This window comes from Haliotis rubra, unplaced genomic scaffold (genome assembly GCF_003918875.1).
Source record: "Haliotis rubra isolate DU_JTF1 unplaced genomic scaffold, ASM391887v1 Scf5, whole genome shotgun sequence".
Taxonomy (NCBI): domain Eukaryota; kingdom Metazoa; phylum Mollusca; class Gastropoda; order Lepetellida; family Haliotidae; genus Haliotis; species Haliotis rubra.
Genome location: NW_025767190.1, coordinates 5406945 through 5433618, shown reverse-complemented (window position 1 = coordinate 5433618; position 26674 = coordinate 5406945). Strand labels below are relative to the sequence as shown.

General features: G+C 43.3%; 1 protein-coding gene across 1 annotated transcript in view; it reads right to left on the bottom strand.

Moving 5' to 3' along the window:
• Window positions 1-5758: 5758 nt before the first annotated feature.
• Window positions 5759-26674, bottom strand: part of LOC124291743 (dynein axonemal heavy chain 3-like) — an 86411-nt gene continuing 65495 nt past the window's right edge. Inside the window, 21 exon segments of the mRNA XM_046728817.1 lie at window positions 5759-8663; window positions 9470-9559; window positions 10161-10282; window positions 10618-10706; window positions 11989-12254; window positions 12875-13003; window positions 13285-13438; window positions 13881-14044; window positions 15512-15655; window positions 15898-16574; window positions 16731-16888; window positions 17288-17448; window positions 18156-18398; window positions 18651-18836; window positions 19095-19402; window positions 19503-19704; window positions 20257-20517; window positions 20891-21098; window positions 21322-21539; window positions 25757-25924; window positions 26365-26650. Of these exon segments, the coding sequence (XP_046584773.1) occupies window positions 8457-8663; window positions 9470-9559; window positions 10161-10282; window positions 10618-10706; window positions 11989-12254; window positions 12875-13003; window positions 13285-13438; window positions 13881-14044; window positions 15512-15655; window positions 15898-16574; window positions 16731-16888; window positions 17288-17448; window positions 18156-18398; window positions 18651-18836; window positions 19095-19402; window positions 19503-19704; window positions 20257-20517; window positions 20891-21098; window positions 21322-21539; window positions 25757-25924; window positions 26365-26650 (4441 nt within the window). The 3' untranslated portion in view covers window positions 5759-8456.

Here is a 26674-nt window from a genome sequence, read left to right as displayed (position 1 = left end):
AATGATGACACCATGCATGATGTTGTGACAATCACATGTAGCCGTTGTCTGTATCACAACACGGCTTCCACACCCTCAAACTTGCACGAATTTTGTCCCCGCACTGCCGCGCAATTCGTCGTAGCAATGCGTGTGATGTAGATGGTACGCATGGAAGCGTGCGGACTAGTTTGCGCACTGTTCGTGTCGTGTTTATGCATAAGTTGGCACGCAATGCGTGATCGAAAATGGTGCGCATTGGCATGCTTTCGTACAACTTATTTACGACTAGGTCAAGTAATGTTGGCGCATTGTTTACGTCTATTGTACGGCATGGTACGCACGACGCGCATAGTCCCAGCATGGGCATGCATTGCCACAACCACATGGCGCATGCGTGTAGCAGTCGTGGTAATATGTGGTCCCGCTTGACTCCACGCTATATAAATAGCAGGCACCAACACCAGCTTCATGCATTGCTGTGAACCTACAAGATGTTGAACACCAGAGAACAAGCTCAGATTACAGAAAAGAAAATATATAAAAAAGAAAATGACTATATCACGCAGGTGCCGCACTATTACTTCTTGAAGACCAGCAAATGCAGCTACTTCAAGAACAGGTCAAAGAAGAAGACGTAACCCCAACTAGAAAAAGGAAGGCAAGGACAGTGTGGGTGGGGGAATGGCTGACTAGAAGACATCACTTCGGACATTATGATAAGTTTTTGACAGAACTCCAAAATGAAGATCCAAGAGGCTACAGAAATGACCTGAGTTTTTTTCCCCGACTTGTTCCAAGACATGGTGGAGAAGTTAAACCCTCATTCCTGAGAAGAACACCACGTTCATGAGAGAACCGCTGGCGGTTGGACTCAAGCTGTCAACCACTCTTCACTTCCTAGCCACTGGTAATTCCTATGCAAGTCTACAGTACAGCTTCACAGTTGAAGCTACTACAATCGGCAAGTTCTTGCCAGAGGTTTGCAAAGCCATCCTTGAGGTGTACAAGGACGAAGTACTCAGGTGCTCCAAAACTGAAGAGGAGTGGAAGGAGGTTGCTGAAGGAACTACCACAACTGTCTGGGGGTTGTGGACGGCAAGTACGTTGCTATGAAGAAGTCACCCAAAGCTGAATCATTCTACTACAATCATAAGCTGTCTAAGACAACCGGGCCGGACTGCCTGGACCAGCTCCACTCCCTAATGATGACAGCCCTGTGCCATATCATTTCGTAGCCTATGAAGCATTTGCACAGAGAACTTGGCTGGTGAAGCCATTCTCTCATCGCTCCCAGATTCCCCGAGACATTATCTACAGCTACAGGTTGTCTCGTCGTGTGGTGGAGAATGCGTTTGGAATCTTATCTCAAATGTCTGTCTCTGTCTCTGTTTCTTGTCCGGTCTCTTCCTCTGGTTGTCTTCTTCTTCTTGGCAGGCATCTTGTTGATTTTTCGCTGTCGAGTTAAGGAATGTGGGGACTGGCGATGGGCACGCTTTTATGTACGCACTGCCGATTGCGCGGTCGTCGCTGATTCGTGCGCCAGCAATGCGTGAAGTAGGCGTGCTCAATGCAAATCAATTTCATGACATGCGCAAACTATTCGTGCCGTGCGCAAAATATGCGGGAACTCGTCGCGCCATGACCACGTGAACAAGTAGTGACAATACACAAGCTCCGTCCGCCCAGTTCACCACAAGTTAGAAGGCCCAAACTTTGTCCAATCTGTCGCAACCTTGTCGCACAAAGTTCGTGATCAAAGTGGATCAATGCGTGACACTGCGTGTCAATGCGAGTAGGTTGCGAAATGTTAACGACTAGTTCACGCAAGTTGCAAGAAGATTATGCGTACCAGAAGTTTTGAACAGTTTACGCCAAATTTACTCACTGGCACGCAAAATTGCGTACCAGTGCGGGGACAAAATTTGTGCAAGTGTCATGGTGGCTTAAGTGACAGACTGTGTACCCCTCTGAATAATGTAAACTTGCACAGCTCCGATGGCTATGAATACACAATGCTATGTAGAAAGTGGTCAAATGTAACACGTTACATTTGGCATTACACTTTCTCAGTAAAGTACAGATTCTAGAACTTTTGGTGGGTTGAATCGCATCGGGGATTCGAATCAACACTCTTAAACTTCCATTTTTGTGGAAGTCGCAATGGCTGAGTGGGTTAAATTGCTGTCTTCGTGTGCAGGCGATTAGGTGCCTGACTCTGAGAGTGTGGGTTCGAATCTCAGATGGGACTCAAGCCAACAAAATTACAAGAATCTGTACTTAACTGAGGAAGTGTAATCCCAAACATATGTGACCATTTTGACCATTTTCTAATGTCATTGTGTATTCACTTTTCACTACACATGGTCCACTGAAAACATAATGACATAGCTACATAAGCTACATACCCGCGAAGAATATTGATCTTCAGTAACCCATGCTTGTCGTAAGAGGCGACTAACGGGATCGGGTGGTCAGGCTCGCTCACTTGGTTGACACATGTCATCGGTTCCCAATTGCGCAGATCGATGCTCATGCTGTTGATCACTGGATTGTCTGGTCCAGACTCGATTATTTACAGACCGCCGCCATATAGCTGGAATATTGCTGAGTGCGGCGTAAAACTAAACTCACTCACGTAAAGCTACAGGTATATACACCTATGCTATATTTCACACATGACATACATGGTTCCCCAAGACCAAGTGTACATAAACCTGGTTTCCTTCTGAGGTACCATGAGGTAAATTGCACATAAGGAAATCGTCAGACATAATTTCCAATTTACGGTTCTCAGTTGCAACTCGCAACTCTCGCAAACAGAAACCATGATTTCTATGAATACACAGGCATAAAACGTGCAACAGTCGTCAGTGGCGTTAAATTCATGATTATGCATGTTTGGCCAAATATATAATGGAGGTGATGATCAAGAGGTCGAAAATATTTATTTCTGCCATTCTTCATTTTGACACTTCATTAGCATGTGGTCAATTAGCCCTAAGCAGTATTTGTGATCTGACTGCGAATGTTTTATGTACTACCACGCCCAATGACTGAGCGAGCGGTAGCTTCTTCTATGTATACTTCCCATCAAAAGTTTAGACTCACTTGAGTAAATATAGCCACTTACTTCAGGCAACTGTTCTAAACTAAATTTGGCAAAATAGTCCATACTGTTGAAAGGTACTGTTTACACATGAACTGATGCACATTGTACATAAATTAGGTCAACACCTACAATCAAGGATAGATCAGTCATACTCCAAACTTTTTAGTTCGAGCCTAAACAAACAAATCAAATCTCTGTTGTCAGGCCACTACAGTTCAAGTCACTGACCTGACGAATACAAATCATCTGCATGCAGATTCCGTTAACAAACACATTATAGCAAGACCTAAATTGTTTTTGGAAACATAGTAGAAACTGTGGGAATCGCCGACAGCCTTGTGTAATGAAACTATGGGTATCGCCGATAGCCTCGTGTAATGAAATTATGGGAATCGCCGATAGCCTTGTGTTATGAACCTATGGGAATCGCCGATAGCCTTGTGTAATGAAACTATGGGAATCGCCGATAGCCTTGTGTTATGAAACTGTGGGAATCGCCGATAGCCTTGGGTTATGAAACTGTGGGAATCGCCGATAGCCTTGTGTAATGAAACTATGGGAATCGCCGATAGCCTTGTGTTATGAAACTGGGGGAATCGCCGATAGCCTTGTGTAATGAAACTATGGGAATCGCCGATAGCCTTGTGTAATGAAACTATGGGAATCGCCGATAGCCTTGTGTTATGAAACTATGGGAATCGCCGATAGCCTTGTGTTATGAAACTGTGGGAATCGTCGATAGCCTTGTGTTATGAAACTGTGGGAATCGCCGATAGCCTTGTGTTATGAAACTGTGGGAATCGCCGATAGCCTTGTGTTATGAAACTGTGGGAATCGCCGATAGCCTTGTGTTATGAAACTGTGGGAATCGCCGATAGCCTTGTGTTATGAAACTGTGGGAATCGCCGATAGCCTTGTGTTATGAAACTATGGGAATCGCCGATAGCCTTGTGTTATGAAACAGCCTTGTGTTATGAAACTGTGGGAATCGCCGACAGCCTTGTGTTATGAAACTGTGGGAATCGCCGATAGCATTGTGTAATGAAACTATGATTAAGACTAAACTAAAAAGGAGATCTCAAGAAATTCTTGCCCTTTTAAAATGAAGTCATTTTACATTTTCTTTGACATTGTGCTTACTCCTTGATTACAAAAAGAAAACTGGACGAAAGTTCAATATGTTCAACCTCTCAATGAAGAACGTCCTCACGTCTACTAAACATGACTTTCTTATCATAATTGAAAATATTTGTTCGTTGCTTTTATTACATATAAGAAATAAAATGGGGAATGTCCTACAGCAAAATATTTCCGAAGTGATCGTTGACGGCGCAGGTACTACAGATATGTACCCCAGGTACGTTTCTGTATACATAAATGTATCGTAAACAAAGTCTGCTTTCTGATTTTGGTTAGGGTACGTTTCTGTGGTACACATCTGTAGTACCGGTGCCCACAATGACCGATTCAGCCAAAAATATTGGTAAATATTCCCATCTAAAGAGGAAAACAAGAATATGGTACATGGTGAATGTAGGCTGTTATGAGGTACCCTTAAACTTCAGTATATATGTCCAAAGCAGTTTAATATTACAGTAGGTTTGTCTGCCTGACGGACACAGACTGTCAGTGTATATCCATCTGATACAGCTTGATGACACTGGCTGCACCATGGATAATCTACATTACAGATTGTCTTTAATTTTGGATTTATTAGACTTGCCCAAGATGTAGGTGATAATTGGCGGATCCAGAGGGGTCTATTGGGATTCAGGGGGTTCGAACCCCACCCCCTTTTGAAAATGACTAATGGCCAAGTTAATGGGAGCGAAGAGGGGGTTCGAAACCACACACACACACACACACACACACACACACACACACACACACACACACACACACACACACACACACACACACACACACACACACACACACACACACACACACACACACACACACACACTAAAAATTCCTAGATCCACCTATGGTGACGGTCTTCTACACAATCTAATGCTGACATGACATACTCAACCGACAGCCTCCGACACTTTATAGTCTTATGCTCTTATGAAAAGCCACTTTTGTAATCCCTCGTAATGTTTATCCCTCCAAGCATTGGCTAATGCCAAAGACTTGACCTTTGCCAGATGTGGTACAAAGTGCAACATAGGCAGATCCAGGGGGTGTTGGGGGTGTTTGCAGGGGTCTCCCCCCCTTGTTCTGAAAGTTTGTTAAATGACCATTGAAACTCTTGTGAAAATGAAGTGTGCACCACCACCCCACCCCACCCATTTCTAAAAAAAGCTGTATCTGACCCTGTGCAAATCTAATTCTTGAAACATTAACTGTCATTGAATATGTCACTGAAAAAAACATCTCTCATGGATAATGTTTTGAACTTAGTCTTATGACTAATGTTTCATACGCTCTGTTAGCAAAAGAGCTGTTGTAGAAGGTATAAATGAAAATTTAAGAACTGGCTTGTAAGACCAAACATAAAATGAAACAAGATTACGTGACCTATGCGTGACCTATGCGTGACCTATGCACTAGATCCATATGACCTTACCAGCTTGGGAGTACACCAAGGAATGGATGAAACGTACAACCTCGCACAAGGTCCATAGCTGGAGTTGACCACAAAATGTCACAACAAGGAAAACATCAGACAAAATCGCCTGTTTATTTGACATTTTGTAAAAACAATATTAGCACACTGAATGTGTATCACAGTTTGTTTATGGACAACCACAAGTGTACGTACACCACTAAAAATAACACTGATCAAAATGTTAGGGAAATAAATACAAGAAACTTCAAGCATCTAGTTTTGATTTACACATGTGCTGTACACCAGCTAAAGTACAGGTAAATCTTTTCTTCAATCTTTAAAATAAATTTCTTACAATGTTTTAAGAAAATCCTTGCAAACTCAAACATTTCATCTCAATCTGAATTTCAAACAAATCTGAAAAGTCTTCAATTTGGCTGTGTAAATATATATATTGTTAATAATGCTGTTGAAAATAAAGGTAGAACCTGATAATGAAATGTTTCTCTGGGTTGTTAACCTCTGGCATTTGGCATGTCATTAACATAGGAGTGACCATGGGTTTAGTGTATTATATACAAACATACATATGTACAGTTACCAATATATGCAAACACTTAAGTAAGATTTATCATTTGACATATAATTATTTGTATAAAGACATCTATTCATTTATTACTGGCAAACCACACCATAATAAAACTTTGATATATAATTTATATATCTTTCTGAATTTCACAAACCAACAGCTTATATTGTTTAAACAGTAGAATCCTGCAAATAGTTATAGCAAGTACATATTTCAACAGTTTTACGGTGGTTCATAGCTTTCATGAGAAAATAATTGTTTGAAGCATCTTTCTTGGTGATACAAATGCAGATTTCATAGCATCACCGTTCAGAATACAAATATTACAAAAAACAACAACTTTTTTCAAATTCAACAACTCTGAATTCAAGTAAAATATTCAAAAACATTACTTTTCAGAAATTCACAAGAAGATTGAATGTGTGGATCAGACTTGAATTCTCCGAAATCAACCATAATTGGTGGATTAACCATATTGGGACCCATTAATGAGCCTTCTACATCAGCAGTGTTCCTATTCTTCAGCACTGTCAGTATTCAGTAACTCGTCAAGACTTTGGTAGGGGACTAGCAGCTTCAGTATCACAGAAACCATCACACATCTCACACAAGGAGCAGTATTTACAACTCTCAAACAATGTGTGCCATAAATGTGATGGAAAGCTCTTGATTCAGTTTCACACCATCTCTCAAACACCTATAAATTAGACAAATAGAAAGCTTTATGATTACAACAAATCACAAATTTCTTTCCCAATCGTGTTTCTTATCAAGTCTTTAACTCTGTTACAGTACTTGGAGCATGTGATTGCCAGATGATACTGCCCATCATTTAAAAAGATTAATCAAAATATCACAAGACCATCACTTAATTAAGACTAAAAGGAAATCTGGAGTCAGTGAAAGAATTCAGACCAAGAAGTACCAAAATAAAATGCTAGTTTTGGGTGAGTCCACTGTTATAGAATAATATCTGATTCTTTAACAGTATATATACAATAACATAATAAGCCAATGCTTAAGCTATTCCCTTTTATATTTCCTTCAGTATTGGACTTTGTAAATCAGTCAGTCAGTAAATCACTTGGTTGTAATCTACCTGTAACATGACTTCCTACTCAAACTGCCAAAACAACATTGTTGATACAAGTTAAAAGTGAAAAATACCTTCATCTGAAAACAAAAACAAAACTCAACTTCTTTAAAACAAATATACAAGTCATCAAAGCTTTAAGTACAATCACCACAGGTAAAACAAACATTATAATGTTAAGTACATTTCAAATTTAAAACATGCAATTACTCTTGGAATTACTGACCAAACTGTTATCGGTTAACATCAGCTCCATCACAAAGTATGACAATTAGTTAATAAGAGTGTATTTCCCCAAACTTCAAACTGAGATAAACAGATAAACAATAATCAGTTCAGCAGTGCACAACTGGAATAGCAAGAACAGTCTGTTTATTCCGTAACAATTAAGTACCCAATCAAGAGTTAACAAATCTTTTTAAAATGCTGTAAGTACAATAGGAAAAATATTTTGACGTGTTAAACATAACAAAAATAACAAATGGAATGTCTCCAATAGCAATAAGCAGCAGTCATCCAATATACTATACAAATGTTGCTGATCCATGTTAAATACAAAACAGCAGTGTCACAACTTTCACATATATATAATGCTTTGTTTCTGCTCGTGTTATGTGGACGGATTGACATCGAAGTAGGATCACAGCAGCTGACCTGGTCTCGCTATGTACAATGACAATGAACATGATGCTGTCAGTCACAGAGTACCACTGGACCCACCAGCAGTATCCATGGTAACAGCTGTAAACAATCTGGACAAACCCCTGACATGGTACAGTGATCAATGCAGTAGCAGGGCCTCCTGTCTTATGTGACTGTTTTCAGAGACAGAGATGGTCCTGTTTAAAGTCCTCTTGCATCCATCAATAAATGAAGATGCATTTCAACCAAACAAACAAATACACATAAAAACCCAGGCTTCTGTAGTTCATGATCCAATTATTTATGTCTTCTCTTGTAATAAGAATTTATAAACAATTTTTTTTATTCAAATGATTCATTTGAAACAGAACACATCTCCTTTCCAACTCTTGTTGTTGTAATTTTGATGATCACTGGACATAGTGTATGGGGATTAAATCTCAGAAAGAACACAACACACGACACATAACACCCACGATGAGGCCTCTCAGTCGTCAAGCTGACACAGAGCGGCCACCCCTCGGTTGACCCAGTGTTGTTGAGGCTTGTCTGTGGGTATGTTGATGTACAAGACAAAGTTTGTAGAGTGACCCGTAGTGGACAGTGTCCCTCTCCTGGCGCTGGTCTTGTAAACAGGACAGGAGTAGCTTGGTACAGGTTTGAACTTGCTGTTCTCATTGGGCTTCAGCCAGATCTGGAGGAGTTAAGGAAACCATGGCAACAGAATATGTTCTTAAGATCTTTGTTAGTGACCGATGCTTTGAAAATGATGCTATACTATGAAGACCCCTTACTCTATTAAGACCTCATTTCCTTACAATTGATCAACTTTTGCTGTTTTAATACTAAGACAGTCATTCTTATGACCATGCTGCCATTCTGCTCTCATGATCACAAATTCAGTGTGCAAAGGGGAAATAATTCCACAACTATTGTGTGAGTTTAGTTTTACGCCACTTTCAGCAATATTCCAGCAATATAACGTCAGGGAACATCAGAAACTGGCTTCGCACACTGTACCCATGTGGGGAATCGAAAGTCTTTGGGGTATGAGCAAACACTTTAACCACTAGGCTACCCCACCACCCCTATTAAGTCAGAGAACACATTTATATTTATATATCGGTATCAGTCTATTTTGTCCATATTTATAAAAATATTTAAACATCGGCACAAGTCTAATTTAACATTATGTTTCAAATGAACAGCCTGCTTCACAATAGGTAATACTCTATGTGTTCCGTCCATTCAAGTTTTATTCCGCTCAACCACCTTCACCAGATAAATACAAACATTGCACACCACCAAGAACTGCCAAACACCACGGCTTCTACAACCAGACAAAATATGGCGTTTCCTGTGAGTTTGAAAATATGGATCAGAAATGATATGAATAATGACCATGGATATAATTATCAAACACTCATTCAAGTTTGTGAAGTTTACAATACTGTGGTAAACATAACAGTATTTGACAATTAACTGACGGAGAAAGGATACGACAGGGATGGAGTCAAACAGAATCTTGGGAAGAGACTCTCCAATCTGCATCTTCTCTCGGTCCCATCTTGCACCCTCGAGGAAGAGGCCCTGAAAACATAGGTTAGTTTCCTCTGAATTCATATCTCAGATGTTTCTCATGTCTGTGATCGTTGAAATGTTGGATGACATGAAAAATCCACACTAACAAAATCTAAGTGTCTAGGGCATTAAGTAACCTGTGACAGATACAACTTACTGCAATGGCTTGGTTGTTATACTGATGAATACAATATCGTATGGCGAATTTTGTTCCCACATCATGTATGTATTCATGTAAGTTGACACATGTGACAAGTCAAGTCAAAATTAGGATATACAGAAATATGCAACTGATTCCTGTGATCAAAGAAGAGAAACTATATGCAACCAGTTTCTTGTATATAACATGTTGACAATGCATTCTTTGAGACAATAGCAACATTTGACAAAACATTGGGGCGATCATAAATTTGTAAAAACTGTGTGGAAAAGTTCAGGTTTATAACAAATTATTGATGAAGCACAAGCAACATATTATGGTACATATCTCAATACACAATATTGCTCCTCAAATTTATCTTATGATCCCTAATAAAGAGTTTTCACCTGAGTCACAATTTTGTTTAGTAATCATGAGAACTTTGGAAATGAGAATATATCAATAGCTCACATAGACATAAGCTCCATCTTCCGGTTTTTCTGTCATCTCTCTCTCCTCGGACGTTACTGCAAACTCAAACCCGACCAAATCTATGGGAATGCTGTACTTGCGGGCGAAGTTCTGTGACACACCTGTGAGAATAAAAGTTTCCTTAGAAATGCACCATTGAACAATGTTACAAACCAAACTGAAAATTCATCACAACCTATCTATAGAAGCTGTTACAACTGACTTTGACCTTAGCCACAGTCCTAGTCATTTTGTTTATGTCTATGTGCTGAAGTATTACAACATAATTCATTAGAATTAATACCTGCTGAAAATGCAAAGCAAGTTTTCAAAGTGGATTCAAAAGTGTTCGGAAGGGACTTACATTTGACAAATTATATGTAAAAACAATTCACCTGGTTATATCTTCAATGTCACATTACTTTGTACGGGATATGTAAACTAATGCTACACTTGCCTGTCAGGAAGGACTGGGTGAAGTAGAATCCCGACAGCCAGAATGTGGCAGGAGCACCGTTGTCTATCCAGTCCTTGAGGAACTTCAATCTGCCAGAGAGTTCAGAGTGTGTCGGTTATAACATTGTCAGTCAGATTATACAAATAGTCATAGAGTTGCAACTGAACACGTCCTAATGACAGTGGGGAATAGTGAATATGTCTTATGACATGAACACTGTTACATACGGCTTATGACAATGTTGGTTAGTGAACAACCAGCCAGGATATAAGCCTGACTCACTTATTCAATTCAGTTGCCCCTTATGACAAGGATGGGCTTCTATGTGGTGGCGCGCGGTCCTGTGCTCAAAGCCCAGGTCACAAATCGGTGAAGTTAAGCAGCGTCGAGCTCGGAGAGTCCTTGGATGGGTGACCATGTTTGGCAGCTTGACTCCTGAGAGTTTCTAGGACTTGAGTCCTGCCCCACAACGAAGCACATGTGACACATGTGGTCTAACCTTAGGCAAGTGAGTTTGTTCAAAATTGTCTCTGTTCACCCAGCAGGAAAATGGGTACCCGGTGGAAAAAGTCATATGACTATAACCTTCTAGTGCCTAACAGGCAGCTTGGGTTATCCGGGGTAATAATGTGCTGTGCCTTGATTGTTAGCGCTAAGAGCATACCTAGTGTTGAGTTTGGCGCTATATAAGTGGACACATTATTATGATGTACCCATAGTCCTCCAGGTTCCCACAGGTAACCATGCCACCTAATGATATACACACATGCTATCACATACTAACTGCACCATCAGCTTAGTTTGCAGCCGTGGTAATCAGGGTAGGTGTTTATCATACAGTGATAAAAGCTTACAAAATGTTATGTAATCTAGATTTAAAGGCAAGCGCCGAGCGTAATAGGTTTAATTGGGATACTTATTCCCTGTTAAAAGAAGACTTCTTGTGTGAACCATATGTACGTTGTATCAATATCAAGAAAGTAAGACTAGCCTTATCACAGTTTCGTTCCGTTTACTATGATTTAAGTTGTTATAAGGGGAAAATTTCATAAGAAATCTACTGTGTGCAGATACTGTAAAATGAATGTCTTGGAAGATGAATACCATGTTCTGCTAATTTGTGATTATTATAGAAACATTAGAAGCAAATATATACCCAGTTACTTTACGAAACAACCGTCAAAACATAAATTCATCCAACTGTTGTCAACTTCGAAACGTATATTGATTGAAAATATTGCTTTGTTCATATACCATGCGATATTGAAGAGAAACCCACTCTGCTTTTGAACTTTGTGTATACCTGTACTATGGGCCTGTGACCTTCAGTTCTGAATAAAGATTGATTGACAGCATACAGTGACAACATACCTGAGCAGGAGATCTGTCACGTAGCTACCCAGAGGTTTCAGTGATGGGTAGGACTTGGCCGCCCACACAGCAGGCACCTTGCCCACCAGCATTGAGTCAAACACTTCCTCCAACTCGGAGGACATGACCACCAGACCCTTGATGGCCTTCTGTAGGTTCTGGAGGGTGCTACGAACAACCTTCGTCAGTCGGTTGAATCTGATCAGCTCCTGACGTAGCACAGTGTTCATGGACTCATTGTAGACAACTGGGTACTTGTTTATCACCTGAAGGAAAAGTGAGTCATCTTTATAGACATGGTAAAGTGCCTGAAGGTGGTAATCACAGTTCTAGAATGATAACATGCTGTTGCATGCATTAAACTACTGAATTGCTGTTGAAATAGCAAGGAACATTATACTGTTGGGAAAGTTAGTCTGTGTCACAGTCCCTGAACCACATTAATTTCCCTACTGCCAAGCCCTCTCTGCAGTGCTAAAGCCCTAAATGAAGCAAGTCTAGATTTCCTCAGGTTCAGAATCTCTGGTCTCCCTAGGGCTCCTTTTCAATATAAATGGGCTTGTTTGTTACCCTCAAAATTATATATATTCAGAGACTAAGCCTTAGTCTATTGGAAAGTCAACAACAAGCCAGGCTCTAACTGCAATAGTACTGCACTAAATGTGTACACTTACTTTTCAGTAATACAGATTGGAACCAAATCTGAGTTCTGGCAGATATCTTAAGAGACTCTTCAAGGAAAAGGGAGGCAGCTATAAGTATAGTCTGATATAGTTAAGTTGGTATGGATTGACACCCTTGATATACTGCCATGAGTCACTGCATTGATAATTACATGTAGCTGTACATATCTAATGAATGCCATGCCTTGTAGACTGCTACTCACAAATTCGATATCAAAGTCTTTAGGGAGTTTCAACAGAATGTCAGCAGCAAGATCTTGTAGAACCTCTCCCGAAGACTTTCCTCCTCCACCACTCTGTCGGGGCAGAGTTAGTAGGATGCTGTCAAACAGCTGAAAGACAGACGACATCATCATCATCATCATCATCATCATCATCATCATCATCATCGGAATTATGTCTGAATCGGGCCTAACTAAACAGGACCACAGAATAATTCAACAACAACATATATTCATTGACTACAGAGAGAACAAACTCACCAAGGTCAGAATGAATTTTCTAAGGCTTATACTCTACAACAGGTACTGCATACCAATGTGGAAAATGTTGCTTGATCCATTAAAATCAACAATGTTCACCTAAAACCCAGAGTCAGTAAGGACAGACGTACCTGCTGAGTTTCCTGGTTGTCCTTGGTGATGTCAGCGTTCTCATGAAGCCCAAACACTTCCGGGTTGGGGATGAGTGGGAGGGTGCGGACGTAGTCCAGGTAGCTCTGATACTGGGCTTCCTCAGGGGCATAGTACAGACCACTTGGGGAGAACCTGCACACAGATACAAAGATGATCACACGCTGCCTTACACTCATAGTAGGGAACACTTGGGGAGAACCTGCACACAGATACAAAGATGATCACACGCTGCCTTACACTCATAGTAGGGAACACTTGCTAAAACACCAAATCATAGAACCCCATCACCACAATATCCTGAAGAATGTGCAGAGATAGGAAAAGTAATGTGTTCTGAATTTGCATACCTGAAATGCGAAGAACATTATGTATTGGTCATACCATTTTACTACAGATTTCAAGGGTCAAGTTAGGAAATCGGCTTATCTATGGTAATATATGGTATTTCAATGGAATACTGATGAGATCAGGGTTGGTAGCAATACAATGTTCATGAGAGATTTGGAGAAGAGAACAACAGTGCATTACAACAACACCAGTGACCTTCTCCAACAAATACCACATCTGCACTTACTTGTAGTCAGGATGGCTGATGATCTTATCCTTATAGAAGATGGACAGCAGTGACATCAGCAGCCTTCTGTCCTTGTCGTCAGTGACGCGGCCACCATAGTTACACTCCCCTGTCAGGTAGGTGAGAGCTGGGAGGGGTAGTTCTTCATAGTCATTCAGGAACATCTACAACACAGGATATAGTCACTCAGAGACAGATGCAACACATGATATAGTCATTCAGGGAGAGCTACAACACAAGACAGTGTCATACAGGAGGGAGCTACAACACAGGACAGTGTCATACAGGGGAGCTACAACACAAGATATAGTCATTCAGGGAGAAGCTACAACACAGGACAGGGTCATACAGGGGGGAGCTACAACACAGGACAGTGTCATACAGGGGGAGCTACAACACAAGACAGGGTCATACAGGGGGGAGCTACAACACAAGACAGGGTCATACAGGGGAGCTACAACACAGGACAGTGTCATACAGGGGGGAGCTACAACACAGGACAGTGTCATACAGGGGGGAGCTACAACACAGGACAGTGTCATACCGGGGGGAGCTACAACACAGGACAGTGTCATACAGGGGAGCTACAACACAGGACAGGGTCATACAGGGGAGCTACAACACAAGACAGGGTCATACCGGGGGGAGCTACAACACAAGACAGTGTCATACAGGGGAGCTACAACACAGGACAGTGTCATACCGGGGAGCTACAACACAGGACAGTGTCATACCGGGGAGCTACAACACAGGACAGTGTCATACCGGGGAGCTACAACACAGGACAGTGTCATACAGGGGGAGCTACAACACAGGACAGGGTCATACCGGGGGAGCTACAACACAGGACAGGGTTATACCGGGGGAGCTACAACACAGGACAGTGTCATACAGGGGGGAGCTACAACACAGGACAGTGTCATACAGGGGAGCTACAACACAGGACAGGGTCATACAGGGGAGCTACAACACAGGACAGGAGAAGCTACAACACAGGACAGGGTCATACAGGAGAAGCTACAACACAGGATAGTGTCATACAGGGGAGCTACAACATAGGACAGGGTCATACATGGGAGCTACAGCACAGGACAGGGTCATACAGGAGAAGCTACAACACAGGACTGGGTCATACAGGGGAGCTACAACACAGGACAGGGTCATACAGAAGAAGCTACAACACAGGACTGGGTCATACAGGGGAGCTACAACACAGGACAGGGTCATACAGCAGAGCTACAACACAGGACAGGGTCATTCAGGGAGAGCTACAACACAGGACAGCATCATACAGGGGGAGCTACAACACAAGACAGGGTCATACAGGAGAAGCTACAACACAGGACTGGGTCATACAGGGGAGCTACAACACAGGACAGGGTCATACAGCAGAGCTACAACACAGGACAGGGTCATTCAGGGAGAGCTACAACACAGGACAGCATCATAAAGGGGGAGCTACAACACAAGACAGGGTCGTACAGGGGATCTACAACAAAGGACAGGGTCATACAGGGGAGCTACAACACAGGACAGGGTCATACAGGGGGAGCTAGAACACAGCACACAGATCTCAGAGCTTCTAGCACTAGAAAGTGTCGGCAATGATTACAACAAGGTGGTATACTAACCAGCATCTGTCTCATGCTGATCCTCAGATCAGATTCGTTGAACTCATACGGGATGTTCCAGCCAAGGGGACCAAACTTCCTCCTCTCTTGGACCATGGCATGGAAGAAGCACAGACCGAACAGCATCTTGTGCCACTTGACTCCCTAGAACACATGACAAGTTGGTTAAGTAGGCATAGTGTCACATGCTCCTAGGCTACTGGTATATCTTCATGCAGCTTGATTGTAAGGGTGTTTTATTAACAGACTGATTAAAACAACAGCCATAAAAAACAACCAACAATGAGATATAACAGCTTTACAAGCAAAAAATGTGTTAGGCTATTGATCATACAAAGTACAAAGTTAATCTGAGGATCTAAGCCTTTAAACACATGCACACCTACCTTATTACATCCACCAAAGAAGGCAGGGTCTGAGATAGGATCATTGAGGTAGGATCTCAGCAGGTTGGCACGTAGACCTTTAGGAGGCTCATTGGTCATCTTGACCCCATTCTGCAGGATGGACACAGGGAACTCATCTGAGGGGTAGCTGGTCAACCACAGACGGAACTCTTTGTGCGTGTTCTCAGGAACTATCACCTCCTCGCAGATCTTCTCCAGTCTCGGCATCCAACTTGTGGCTAAATGGCAGTTCTGTAGCACCACCCAAGTACCATCTCTGATAGCATTGTCAATCATCTTTGCAGCAATGGGACCCTGTCCTTGTCCCAAGGAGATGGTTTGGATACGGTTGCCAGAAAAGCCTTTGTCTTGGCCGAACTTGAGAAGAGCCGCCATAGGATCGGCTCCCGGAGAGAGCACAAAGATTAAAGGAGCACAGCAAGTCGAGTCCGCAAATGAACCAACCAGGTCAAATGTCGGAGGCTCGATGTATGTCTGGCCTAGATTGTCGACAATGAACTCCTGAGTTGCAGGAACAATCTTGTCTGGCCGCAGTGTCCTTAATATGACCATCCTCTCAAGACCGCTAAGAGCATTAAATGGACTTGGCAGTTTGTATTCATGAGGTGCTGAGGAATCGTAGAATTTCTTCCATTCCGATACATTTTCTTCAAAATCTACAAAATTGTTGAAAATAAGTTAACTTGAGAAATAGATGGAAGTTGGTACAGTTTTGAAACAAATTTATGACCAGTAAAAATTCATGATGGCCTATGGTCAAAATTAACAATAGAAACATGATTTACAACACTTCCAACTTCAACCAAACTTACGTTCTCTGTAATTTTTGAGATTCTGCAGACTTCCTGCTCTGACAATTTCAGCCCAGGACTTTTCTGTGAGCCACTCAGGGGCTGGGTTGGGGTAGGGATTCTCTAGGGCCACGCCCCCAGTCAGCAGGAACCTCCACACTTCCTCCATGATATTGCCCCTGCAAAACAGACGAACAGTGTCACTGGACTGTGACAAACTGCAGGTATATTGCTATCATTGTCATCTGTTTATCATGCCTCAGCTTATCTGGAAACCCATATCTGTTTCTGATTTCTGGTTACTATGACTTCCTGTTTTCCATTTCTGCATACTGTGACTCCCCATTTCAAATATTCTGAGTACTGTGAGTCCCTATTCCTGATTTCTGGGCACTTTGATTTGTATATTTTCAAACTGTTTGATTTCACAGCTGATCCAGAAATGAGGTAAGTGATTGTCAGAAAATGTAAACATAATAGTAAAAAACTTGAAATATATTAATTTGCCAAATACATATATCCAAACCAAACAATATAAATTTTGATTACAGGATGATATATCCAAAAGATCAACTTACTGTCCTCTCATAATTCCAATACACAGGACGAAGGAGAAGAGGAGCTTGTCTTTCTCAAACAGTGACCGACACACATTACGGTAGATGCTGTTGGTGAAGTGGTCATTGAGGTTGAAGATTCTCTCCTCCAAGTCATCTGAAGGTGTACTGTTGATGATGGACTGAAGGAATAAGAATTTCAAAGTTTAAAAGAGGTATTCATTCAAGGCATTGTATTTTATAGACTTAACATAACAATGATTGTCTTTGCATCTTAAAAGCCAAAATAGGTCTTGGAACTTGGATTTCTGTCCACATGTGATAGAGTTACAGGGTTATCAAGTGACATAGTTGAAGGGAAACAGGGTTAAGGAGTTATGGGGTTACAGGTTTGTCAGGTAAGTCTTGAGAAAGAAGGGTCGGTAGGGTAGTTTATTGGTTAAAATGCTCATCATGCTGAAGACCTGGGTTAGATTTCCCACAATATGCTAAGTGCATTTCCTGTGTCCTCTGCAATGATATTGGTGGAATACTGCTTAAAGCAGAGTTAAACCTCTCACCCACTCACTCACAGGAAAAAGGAGCTACAGAATAAGACAGTCTGATATTATATTCAATGGTTTTTTTTTACAATATTGGTAAAGTAAAAAAAATTCATTTATGTTGGACCTGAGAGAAATGAGAGAAAGCACATTTATGAAAACTTGGTACATATTGGTCTGGCAGTGCTGTATTGTGTTGATATGTAATAACATAGGACACTGATGGACATATTCTATAAAATTAATCGTGGTTAAGTCAAACGTCCCAAAGTCTAAACTGTATATGACTGTTACAATACATTAAAATAATTTCTGCAGTTACACAAATGCTTATACTCAAGCCTCACCTGCAGATACAGGTTGATGAACCAGGTCAAGGAGTACTGGTACATGGGCTCAATATTGGCAAGGTCAGAGATGCAGAAGAACAATATAGATGAATGAACTGCGACAGGTTTGTATCCATTTCTTGTCTCATCAATCTCCTTTTCTGTGGATGCAGCGATCTCCTGCTTGGCTGAGATCTCCTCAGACAGGACTTTGGAGGAGGAGAGGACCTTAATAGCTGTCTCATCCTCTAGAATATTACCCTGAAGAGGAAGCAAACAAGTCAATTCAAATGGCTCAGAATGGCCACCAACCCTAAAGGCTCATGCCTATGCTTTTGATGCGAATTCAGCTCAAGAAGTATGTCATCTATAAATTCAAGTTTAAAAAAAATTTGAAATCTGATCTGTCCCTTAATGATTTAGGTTTGGTATATAATCTAGTAAGACAAAGACATGGGACAGAGAACCTGAAAGTGTTTCATGTTGAGAACAGAATGAAAGGCTGTTCCTTACCTGTGATGAGGAGAGGACTTCCAGGATCTTGTCCTCAATCTCCTTCAGCTGCTTCTTGTTGGCAGCTGATTCCAGGATCAGCTGGTTCTTCTTCTCCTCCAGCTCTGGCTTTTCCTTGGCTGCCACAATTCCAAGCAGCTGGTCCTCCAGACCTTGGGGGGTGATCATGAAGTTCAGCACACACACCTACAACACACATTAACAGACACTATAGCTGGTGCATCATCAGTGATATTCAGTAGGCCTGTTTCATACTACTGAAACAGCATTTCAATAATATCACAATGTCTCAGCACCCGAAAGACCAAAAACGTTTTTATTTTATGTTTTTCACAGGCTATAACAAATTCAGTGAATATATACATCAAACAGTTTATACCACAGTATCATAAGGTTACCCCAATTCCAAGATGAATGAAATCCTGAATCAAATTCTGTGTTTACCTTGACTGAGACTTCCGGCAGATAGTGAGGGTTCCTGAGTCTGGTGGTGATGTACATCTTGAAGTCATGGGAATACTCTATGACATTGTCCCCCAAGCGAATATACTCCACACCCTGCTGCTTGAACGTCTGTTTCTGCAGGATAGGCTCCAGGATTGGGTCTAACTCCTCTGCAATGTTCTCTAGCAGTACCGGCGTTCCAAACTGGATGGCGTTCTCCAGTGTACGCATGTAGTTCGCATCAGACAACTTGATGATGCCAAGTTTGTTTTCCTTCTCCATGTTCTTGATCCACTTGTTGGCTTGACCTGATGGGGATTAAACAGAGACATAAGGAACGATATATACTATATACACAGTGGATGAGAAGGAGAGTAGCAGGAGTCAGGCAGTCATAATGACTCTTACCTTGTGGATCTATCATAAGTGGCCATCTTCTGGAGTTGCTAACAATGATTCCATTGTCAACACTGAATGAATCAACAGGCAGGCCAGCAATCTGCCATGCTCTAACCTTCACTGGATCCCCCAGTGTAAGATTGAGAGAGAACACTTCAGAACTTGGGATCTCCTTCTCCTTGCACAGCGTGTGCCACTCCTTGGTGATGTCCTGTAACAGCAAGACCAGAAGTGAGACACAGAGGTCTCATTCAGCAGCTACTTACCTCCAGGATGGTAGGAATGGAGCAAACCTCAAATAAGCCCTCATGTTACTTGATGCTGGTAAGGACTTTAGATGCAGCAAGTGCAGTTTAATGCCACGTTTAGCAGTGATCAGCAATAACACATCACACAAAAACAGGGCATCTCAAATCAGTCTGTTCCAAAACCTGAGTCTTCAGTGTGTGTACACCCTTAATATATGGACTAGTCAAGCTGGGCTAACTTGACCAGAAGATAGTTTACGACACAGGGGCTTCACACCAGTGGATAAAGTTGGACATGTTGCACCATGTGGGGAAGGGAAAACACCATGGCCTGAGGAGTGATGAGCTTTACCTCCTTCAGCAGGCTAGGAGTTTAGAGAAAAAGTCTCCAAGGACTTTAAAGGTGGAGATTTAAGTTACATCTTTAGAGCACATTATTGCCCCACCTCTTCCCTATTCTTCAATCATTAGCATCAAAGTATTTCAACAAACCGAGAGTGTGCTTGCACACTTACCTGTCTGAAGTCGACAGTGAAGGCACCAAGGTAGGCCACCACACCAGCAGACATAAGGACATCCCCGGTTATGTTGATATATTTATCCCCTAACATCCTCGCTGCCTCTGTCCATCTGTCCTTCTCCCCACCCAGTCCACCGATCAGCTTCTCTGCTCTGTCCAGCTTCTTTGAGCACAGGTCGATGTTGTCTTCCAGCTCCTTCTTCTTCTGGGTCATAGCCTCGAACTCATCATTCAGCGCCTGCAGCTTGTCTGTCACCTGCACAGAAGAGACGAGTTTGTGTTTTATCATCCCAAACTGGCTTCCATGGGTGATATTGCTTTGTGTGAAATATCAATCAATCTATCCTGGGAAGGTCACTACAATAAAACTGTATCTTAATACTCTGTAGACCTTAGTAATGTCATTGGTTACCATGATGTCACTGTGAGAGGAACTCACTTTGGCATCATTAAAAAAAATATCAATCCAGAATTTGAAACAAACATGGATTCACATTCATCATACAAAATATGGATACAGGTTTACAAATACAGAATTTTGAACACAGTATGAATCCAGATTTCAATAGAAAAGACTTTGGATTAATACGTTTGACTGAATGTGCACCAAGATTTTATCCTAAACTTACAGCTTGTAGTTGACCTCTCTTCTCATTGAGCTTGTCCATCTGTACAGACAGCTCGCTTTCAGCTTGGGCTAATTTCTCCTTCTTGGGTGCTACGACCTTGGCCACCCGATCATATGTGTCCATGGCTCTGACCCATCGACACAAACCCTCACAGGCAGTGGAGGCGTTCTTAATCAGGGCAGGGTCAAAGTCTGGGTTTGACATATACCTATACACAACAGAATAATTTCATAAGTGACAGGGATGTTATCTCTTGATATATCAAACAGATATCCCATTAAATTAGATGACTACAAAAAAATTCATCCATTTCTACTGAAACAAAGTACAAGTTGACCAAGCATTCAAAACACAACAACAGCCATATATATTTTTCACAACCAGACTGATATAAGTTGTGAAGTTTAAGAACACTCTGGAGAGAAACTTACTTCTCTCTAATTTTCTTGATGACAGGAGGAGGGATGTTGTCCTTGTCGTATGTTTTGAGTCGGTCCAGGAACTTGAGGTCACTGAGCAGCTTGAGAGAAGGTCCCCAGTAGTCCTCTATCATCTTCCCACTGCCACCGGGGTCCGGCTTCCTCTCTGACTTGGAGCCCATCATCACACACACTGACTCCATCACCAGCTTCACGGCAGGAGGAGGGTTCTGAGACACATCAACACAGTGAGTGAGGCAATACAAAGAGGCATTACAGGGAGGCAGTACAGGAAGGCAGTACAGAGAGGCATTACAGGGAGGCAGTACAGAGAAGCGGTACAGGGAGGCAGTACAGATTAGTGGTACAGGAAGGCAGTACAGGGAGGCGGTACAGGAAGGCAGTACAGGGAGGCGGTACAGAGAAGCGGTACAGAGAAGCGGTACAGGGAGGCAGTACAGATTAGTGGTACAAGAAGGCAGTACAGGGAGGCGGTACAGAGAGGCAGTACAGAGAAGCGGTACAGAGAAGCGGTACAGGGAGGCAGTACAGATTAGTGGTACAAGAAGGCAGTACAGGGAGGCGGTACAGGAAGGCAGTACAGGGAGGCGGTACAGGAAGGCAGTACAGGGAGGCAGTACAGAGAGGCAGTACAGAGAAGCGGTACAGAGAGACAGAACAGATTAGTGGTACAGGAAGGCAGTACAGGGAGGCGGTACAGAGAGACAGAACAGATTAGTGGTACAGGAAGGCGGTACAGAGAAGCGGTACAGAGAGACAGAACAGATTAGTGGTACAGGAAGGCAGTACAGGGAGGCGGTACAGAGAGACAGAACAGATTAGTGGTACAGGAAGGCAGTACAGGGAGGCGGTACAGAGAGACAGAACAGATTAGTGGTACAGGAAGGCAGTACAGGGAGGCGGTACAGGGAGGCAGTACAGGAAGCCAGTATGGGGAGGCAGTACAGGGAGGCGGTACAGGAAGGCAGTACAGGGAGGCACTACAGGGAGGCGGTACAGGGAGGCGGTACAGGCAGGCAGTCTGGGGAAGCCAATGCAGGGAGGAGGCAGTACAGGGGAGGCGGTACAGGAAAGGCAGTACAGGGAGGCACTACAGGAGGCAGTACAGGGGAGGCGGTACAGGCAGGCAGCACAGAGGGAAGCCAGTACTGGGGGAGGCAGTACAGGGAGGTACAGAGGTACAAGAGAGGCAGTACAGGAGAGGCAGTACAGGGAGGCGAGTACAGGAAGGCAGTACAGGGAGGCAGTACAGGGAGGCAGTACAGGGAGGCGGTACAGGGAGGCAGTACAGGAAGGCAGTACAGGGAGGCGGTACAGGGAGGCGGTACAGGGAGGCAGTACAGGGAGGTGGTACAGGGAGGCGGTACAGGGAGGCGGTACAGGAAGGCAGTACAGGGAGGTGGTACAGGGAGGTGGTACAGGGAGGTGGTACAGGGAGGCAGTACAGGGAGGTGGTACAGGGAGGTGGTACAGGGAGGTGGTACAGGGAGGAGGTACAGGGAGGAGGTACAGGGAGGAGTACAGGAAGGCAGTACAGGGAGGCAGTACAGGAAGCAGGGTACAGCAGGAGGCGGTACAGGAGGCACAGAGAGGCAGTATGGAGAGGCAGTACAGGGGCTGATTACAGGAAGGCAGTACAGGGAGGCAGTACAGGGAGAGGCCGGTACAGGGAGGGTACAGGAAGGCAGTACAGGAAGGCAGTACAGGAGAGGCAGTACAGGAAGGCAGTACAGGGAGAGGCGATTACAGGAGGAATTACAGGAAGGAGGGTACAGGGGGAGGAGGTACAGGGAGGCAGTACAGGGAGGTGGTACAGGAAGGTGGTACAGGAAGGCAGTACAGGAAGGTGGTATAGGGAGGTGGTACAGTGAGGTGGTACAGGGAGGCAGTACAGGGAGGTGGTACAGGAAGGCAGTACAGGAAGGAGGTACAGGGAGGTGGTACAGTGGTGAGTACAGGAAGGTGGTACAGGGAGGCTGGTACAGGGAAGTGGTACAGGGAGGGTGCCAGGCTGCAGTACAGGGGAGGCAGTACAGGGAGGAGGCAGTACAGGGAAGCTGATTGCAGGATGGCAGTGCAAGAAGAAGGTACAGAGAAGTGGTACAGGAAGGCAGTACAGGAAGGCAGTACAGGGAGGCAGTACAGGAAGGCGGTACAGGGAGGCAGTACAGGGAGGCGGTACAGGAAGGCAGTACAGGAAGGCGGTACAGGGAGGCGGTACAGGGAGGCAGTACAGGGAGGTGGTACAGGGAGGCAGTACAGGGAGGTGGTACAGGAAGGCAGTACAGGAAGGCGGTACAGGGAGGTGGTACAGGGAGGTGGTACAGTGAGGCGGTACAGGAAGGTGGTACAGGGAGGCGGTACAGGAAGGCGGTACAGGGAGGCAGTACAGGGAGGCAGTACAGGGAGGCGGTGCAGGATGGCAGTGCAAGAAGGCGGTACAGAGAGGCGGTACAGAGAGGCGGTACAGAGAGGCAGTACAGGGAGGCACTATTGGAAGGGAGGTGGCACAGGGAGGCAGTACTTGGAGGGAGGCTGCACAGGGAGACGGCACATGGAGACAGTACAGGGAGGTAGTACTTGGAGGCAATATATGTTAATGTAGCTGTATCCAGCAATATCACTGTCACACCATCTGCCAGCTTGGATTCCCTACTGTAGCTAATAAATACATGATTCATTTCATTGTGGCCTCAATTAAGGTCACTTATTTTACATCAAATACCTTAATGGACATCAATTTATGATCAAACATGTTATGATGCGTTGCAAATGTTTTTGAGAGTCATGACCTTGATGGAGTCATACATGACCGAAATTAATAACACAATGAAATCATGAACACTCAGTTGATTTTTAATGCTTCAATGAAAAAATAAAACAGTCCCATTGAATATTTTGTAGGAAATAGTTCTGAATAATATGAATATGTTGTGTCACATGACTCATAACTGAATACGATTAGGAGTATTTTTGTCACAAATGCCTTGAAGATCCCAGATTCCTGCATCGTATAAACCGACAGTGACGTCACTCTATTGTTCTTGCAAGGCAGTATTTCTAGTCATACACCGATGGCCCGTCGATTAGGGGGCATTACTTAAATATTGTCCCTCTGCCCCGGGATATTACTTCAATATTGTCCCTCTGCCCCGGGATATTACTTCAATATTGTCCCTCTGCCCCGGGATATTACTTCAATATTGTCCCTCTGCCCCGGGATATTACTTCAATATTGTCCCTCTGCCCCGGGATATCACTTCAATATTGTCCCTCTGCCCCGGGATATTACTTCAATATTGTCCCTCTGCCCCGGGATATTACTTCAATATTGTCCCTCTGCCCCGGGATATCACTTCAATATGGTCCCTCTGCCCCGGGATATTACTTCAATATTGTCCCTCTGCCCGGGATATCACTTCAATATTGTCCCTCTGCCGGGATATTACTTCAATATTGTCCCTCTGCCCGGGATATTACTTCAATATTGTCCCTCTGCCCCGGGATATTACTTCAATATTGTCCCTCTGCCCCGGGATATTACTTCAATATTGTCCCTCTGCCCCGGGATATTACTTCAATATTGTCCCTCTGCCCGGGATATTACTTCAATATTGTCCCTCTGCCCGGGATATTACTTCAATATTGTCCCTCTGGATATATTACTTCAATATGGTCCCTCTGCCCCGGGATATTACTTCAATATTGTCCCTCTGCCCCGGGATATTACTTCAATATTGTCCCTCTGCCCCGGGATATTACTTCAATATGGTCCCTCTGCCCCGGGATATTACTTCAGTATTACTTATTTGAAGATTGATGTAACTTTGTCTTGCTATCACTGAATGCGATCGTAACACATCACATTATTGAAAACTTCCAACATGTAGTGCCGATATCTGGTTTTGAACCTGCAACCCTTCGACTTATTAGCTTGGCAGTTTTATCCAGTAGGCTACGAAGGATCGCTGTGCAGAATAAGATTGTTTGTCAGCATGAACCGTGTGTTCCTCACAAGACAGGTAGTGCGGGCAGCGCACGTGCAGGACACGGGTAGCGCATGCAGAGCATGTGCATTGTGCGTGCAAGGCAAGGTGTTGGCTGCCAGTCTCATCCCAGTTGATTTCAACAGTAAATACCAAATATTGAAATTATATCTTCAGTCGGTTTATAAGTTGGATATAACATGACCCGTGGGCATTATTGAAAAGTAAGCCCTCTTCCCTCGGGAAGCAGGCTTACTTTTCAATAATGGCCGTGGGTCATGTTATATCCTACACGTATGAAACCCTGAATATTCATTCTGAAGCTATACATAAGGCAGAAATAGAAAACATTCATTGAAAGGAAAGGAGAAATCAACAAGCAGCTAGAACATCACTGGATTGTACTGATCTCAAGTTTTCAAGATGGAATTATCTGATACCTTCATAGACTTGACAAGTGTGATGTCGGATGGTTTGAGAGTGTTGAGGGCTGAGATGGCCGATTCCAAGGCTGGGATAGCTTCAGCCAGCTCGCTTTCACATTCATCTTTGATTGCCTGGGCAGCAGCAGCAGCCTCATTGGCCACAGCTTCATCAGCAGCTACAACCTAAAAGAAAGCAAGACACGTTTCAACACATCATCAGATATTAGCAAAACAATATGACGATAATGTTAGTTATATATTGAATAAAAGATGAAATTCATATGTTAACATTGCCCAGATGAAACAATTACAGCTCTGAGGCATCCCTAATGATGATTCATCTTACACACAAAAAAAAGCAGTCCATATTGTAACCCTGTGTTGTAATGAATATGATGCCAAGAGCAGTGTTCGCACTAATAGTCTCAAACATTGTCGGCACACCCTGCAATTAAATAGTAAATTCATGAAAAGTTATGAAGTCATGAAGATTCACTTTCAAGGATACAGAACTTGAAGGAGCCTAACTCAAGTGGGTTCAAATAGCCCAACAGTCGCCAACCAACAGTCCTGCCCAGCAATTCATGCCCAACAGTCCTTGCCAACAGTCCTGGAACACTCACCTCCTTCTTGGCCTCCACCTCTACTGTGTCCTGCTCAATCTTGATCATGAGTTTCTCAGTCTCGGCGGACGTCTTGATGAGTTCTGGCTGGAGGTCCTGAAGCTCTTGCTGCATCACAGACACCTGGGAGGCTGCAAAGTCCAGCTTCTCTAGACCGGTCAGGTAACGGTTCTTCATGGTTAATATGGCCTCTCGCTTAACACCCAGGAGACTCTTGAAGGTCAGGATCAACTCCAGATACGATGTTGGGGTTACATAGTTGTGCCGGCGAAGCATGTCAAAATACCTACGCAAGAGAATAGAAATCATT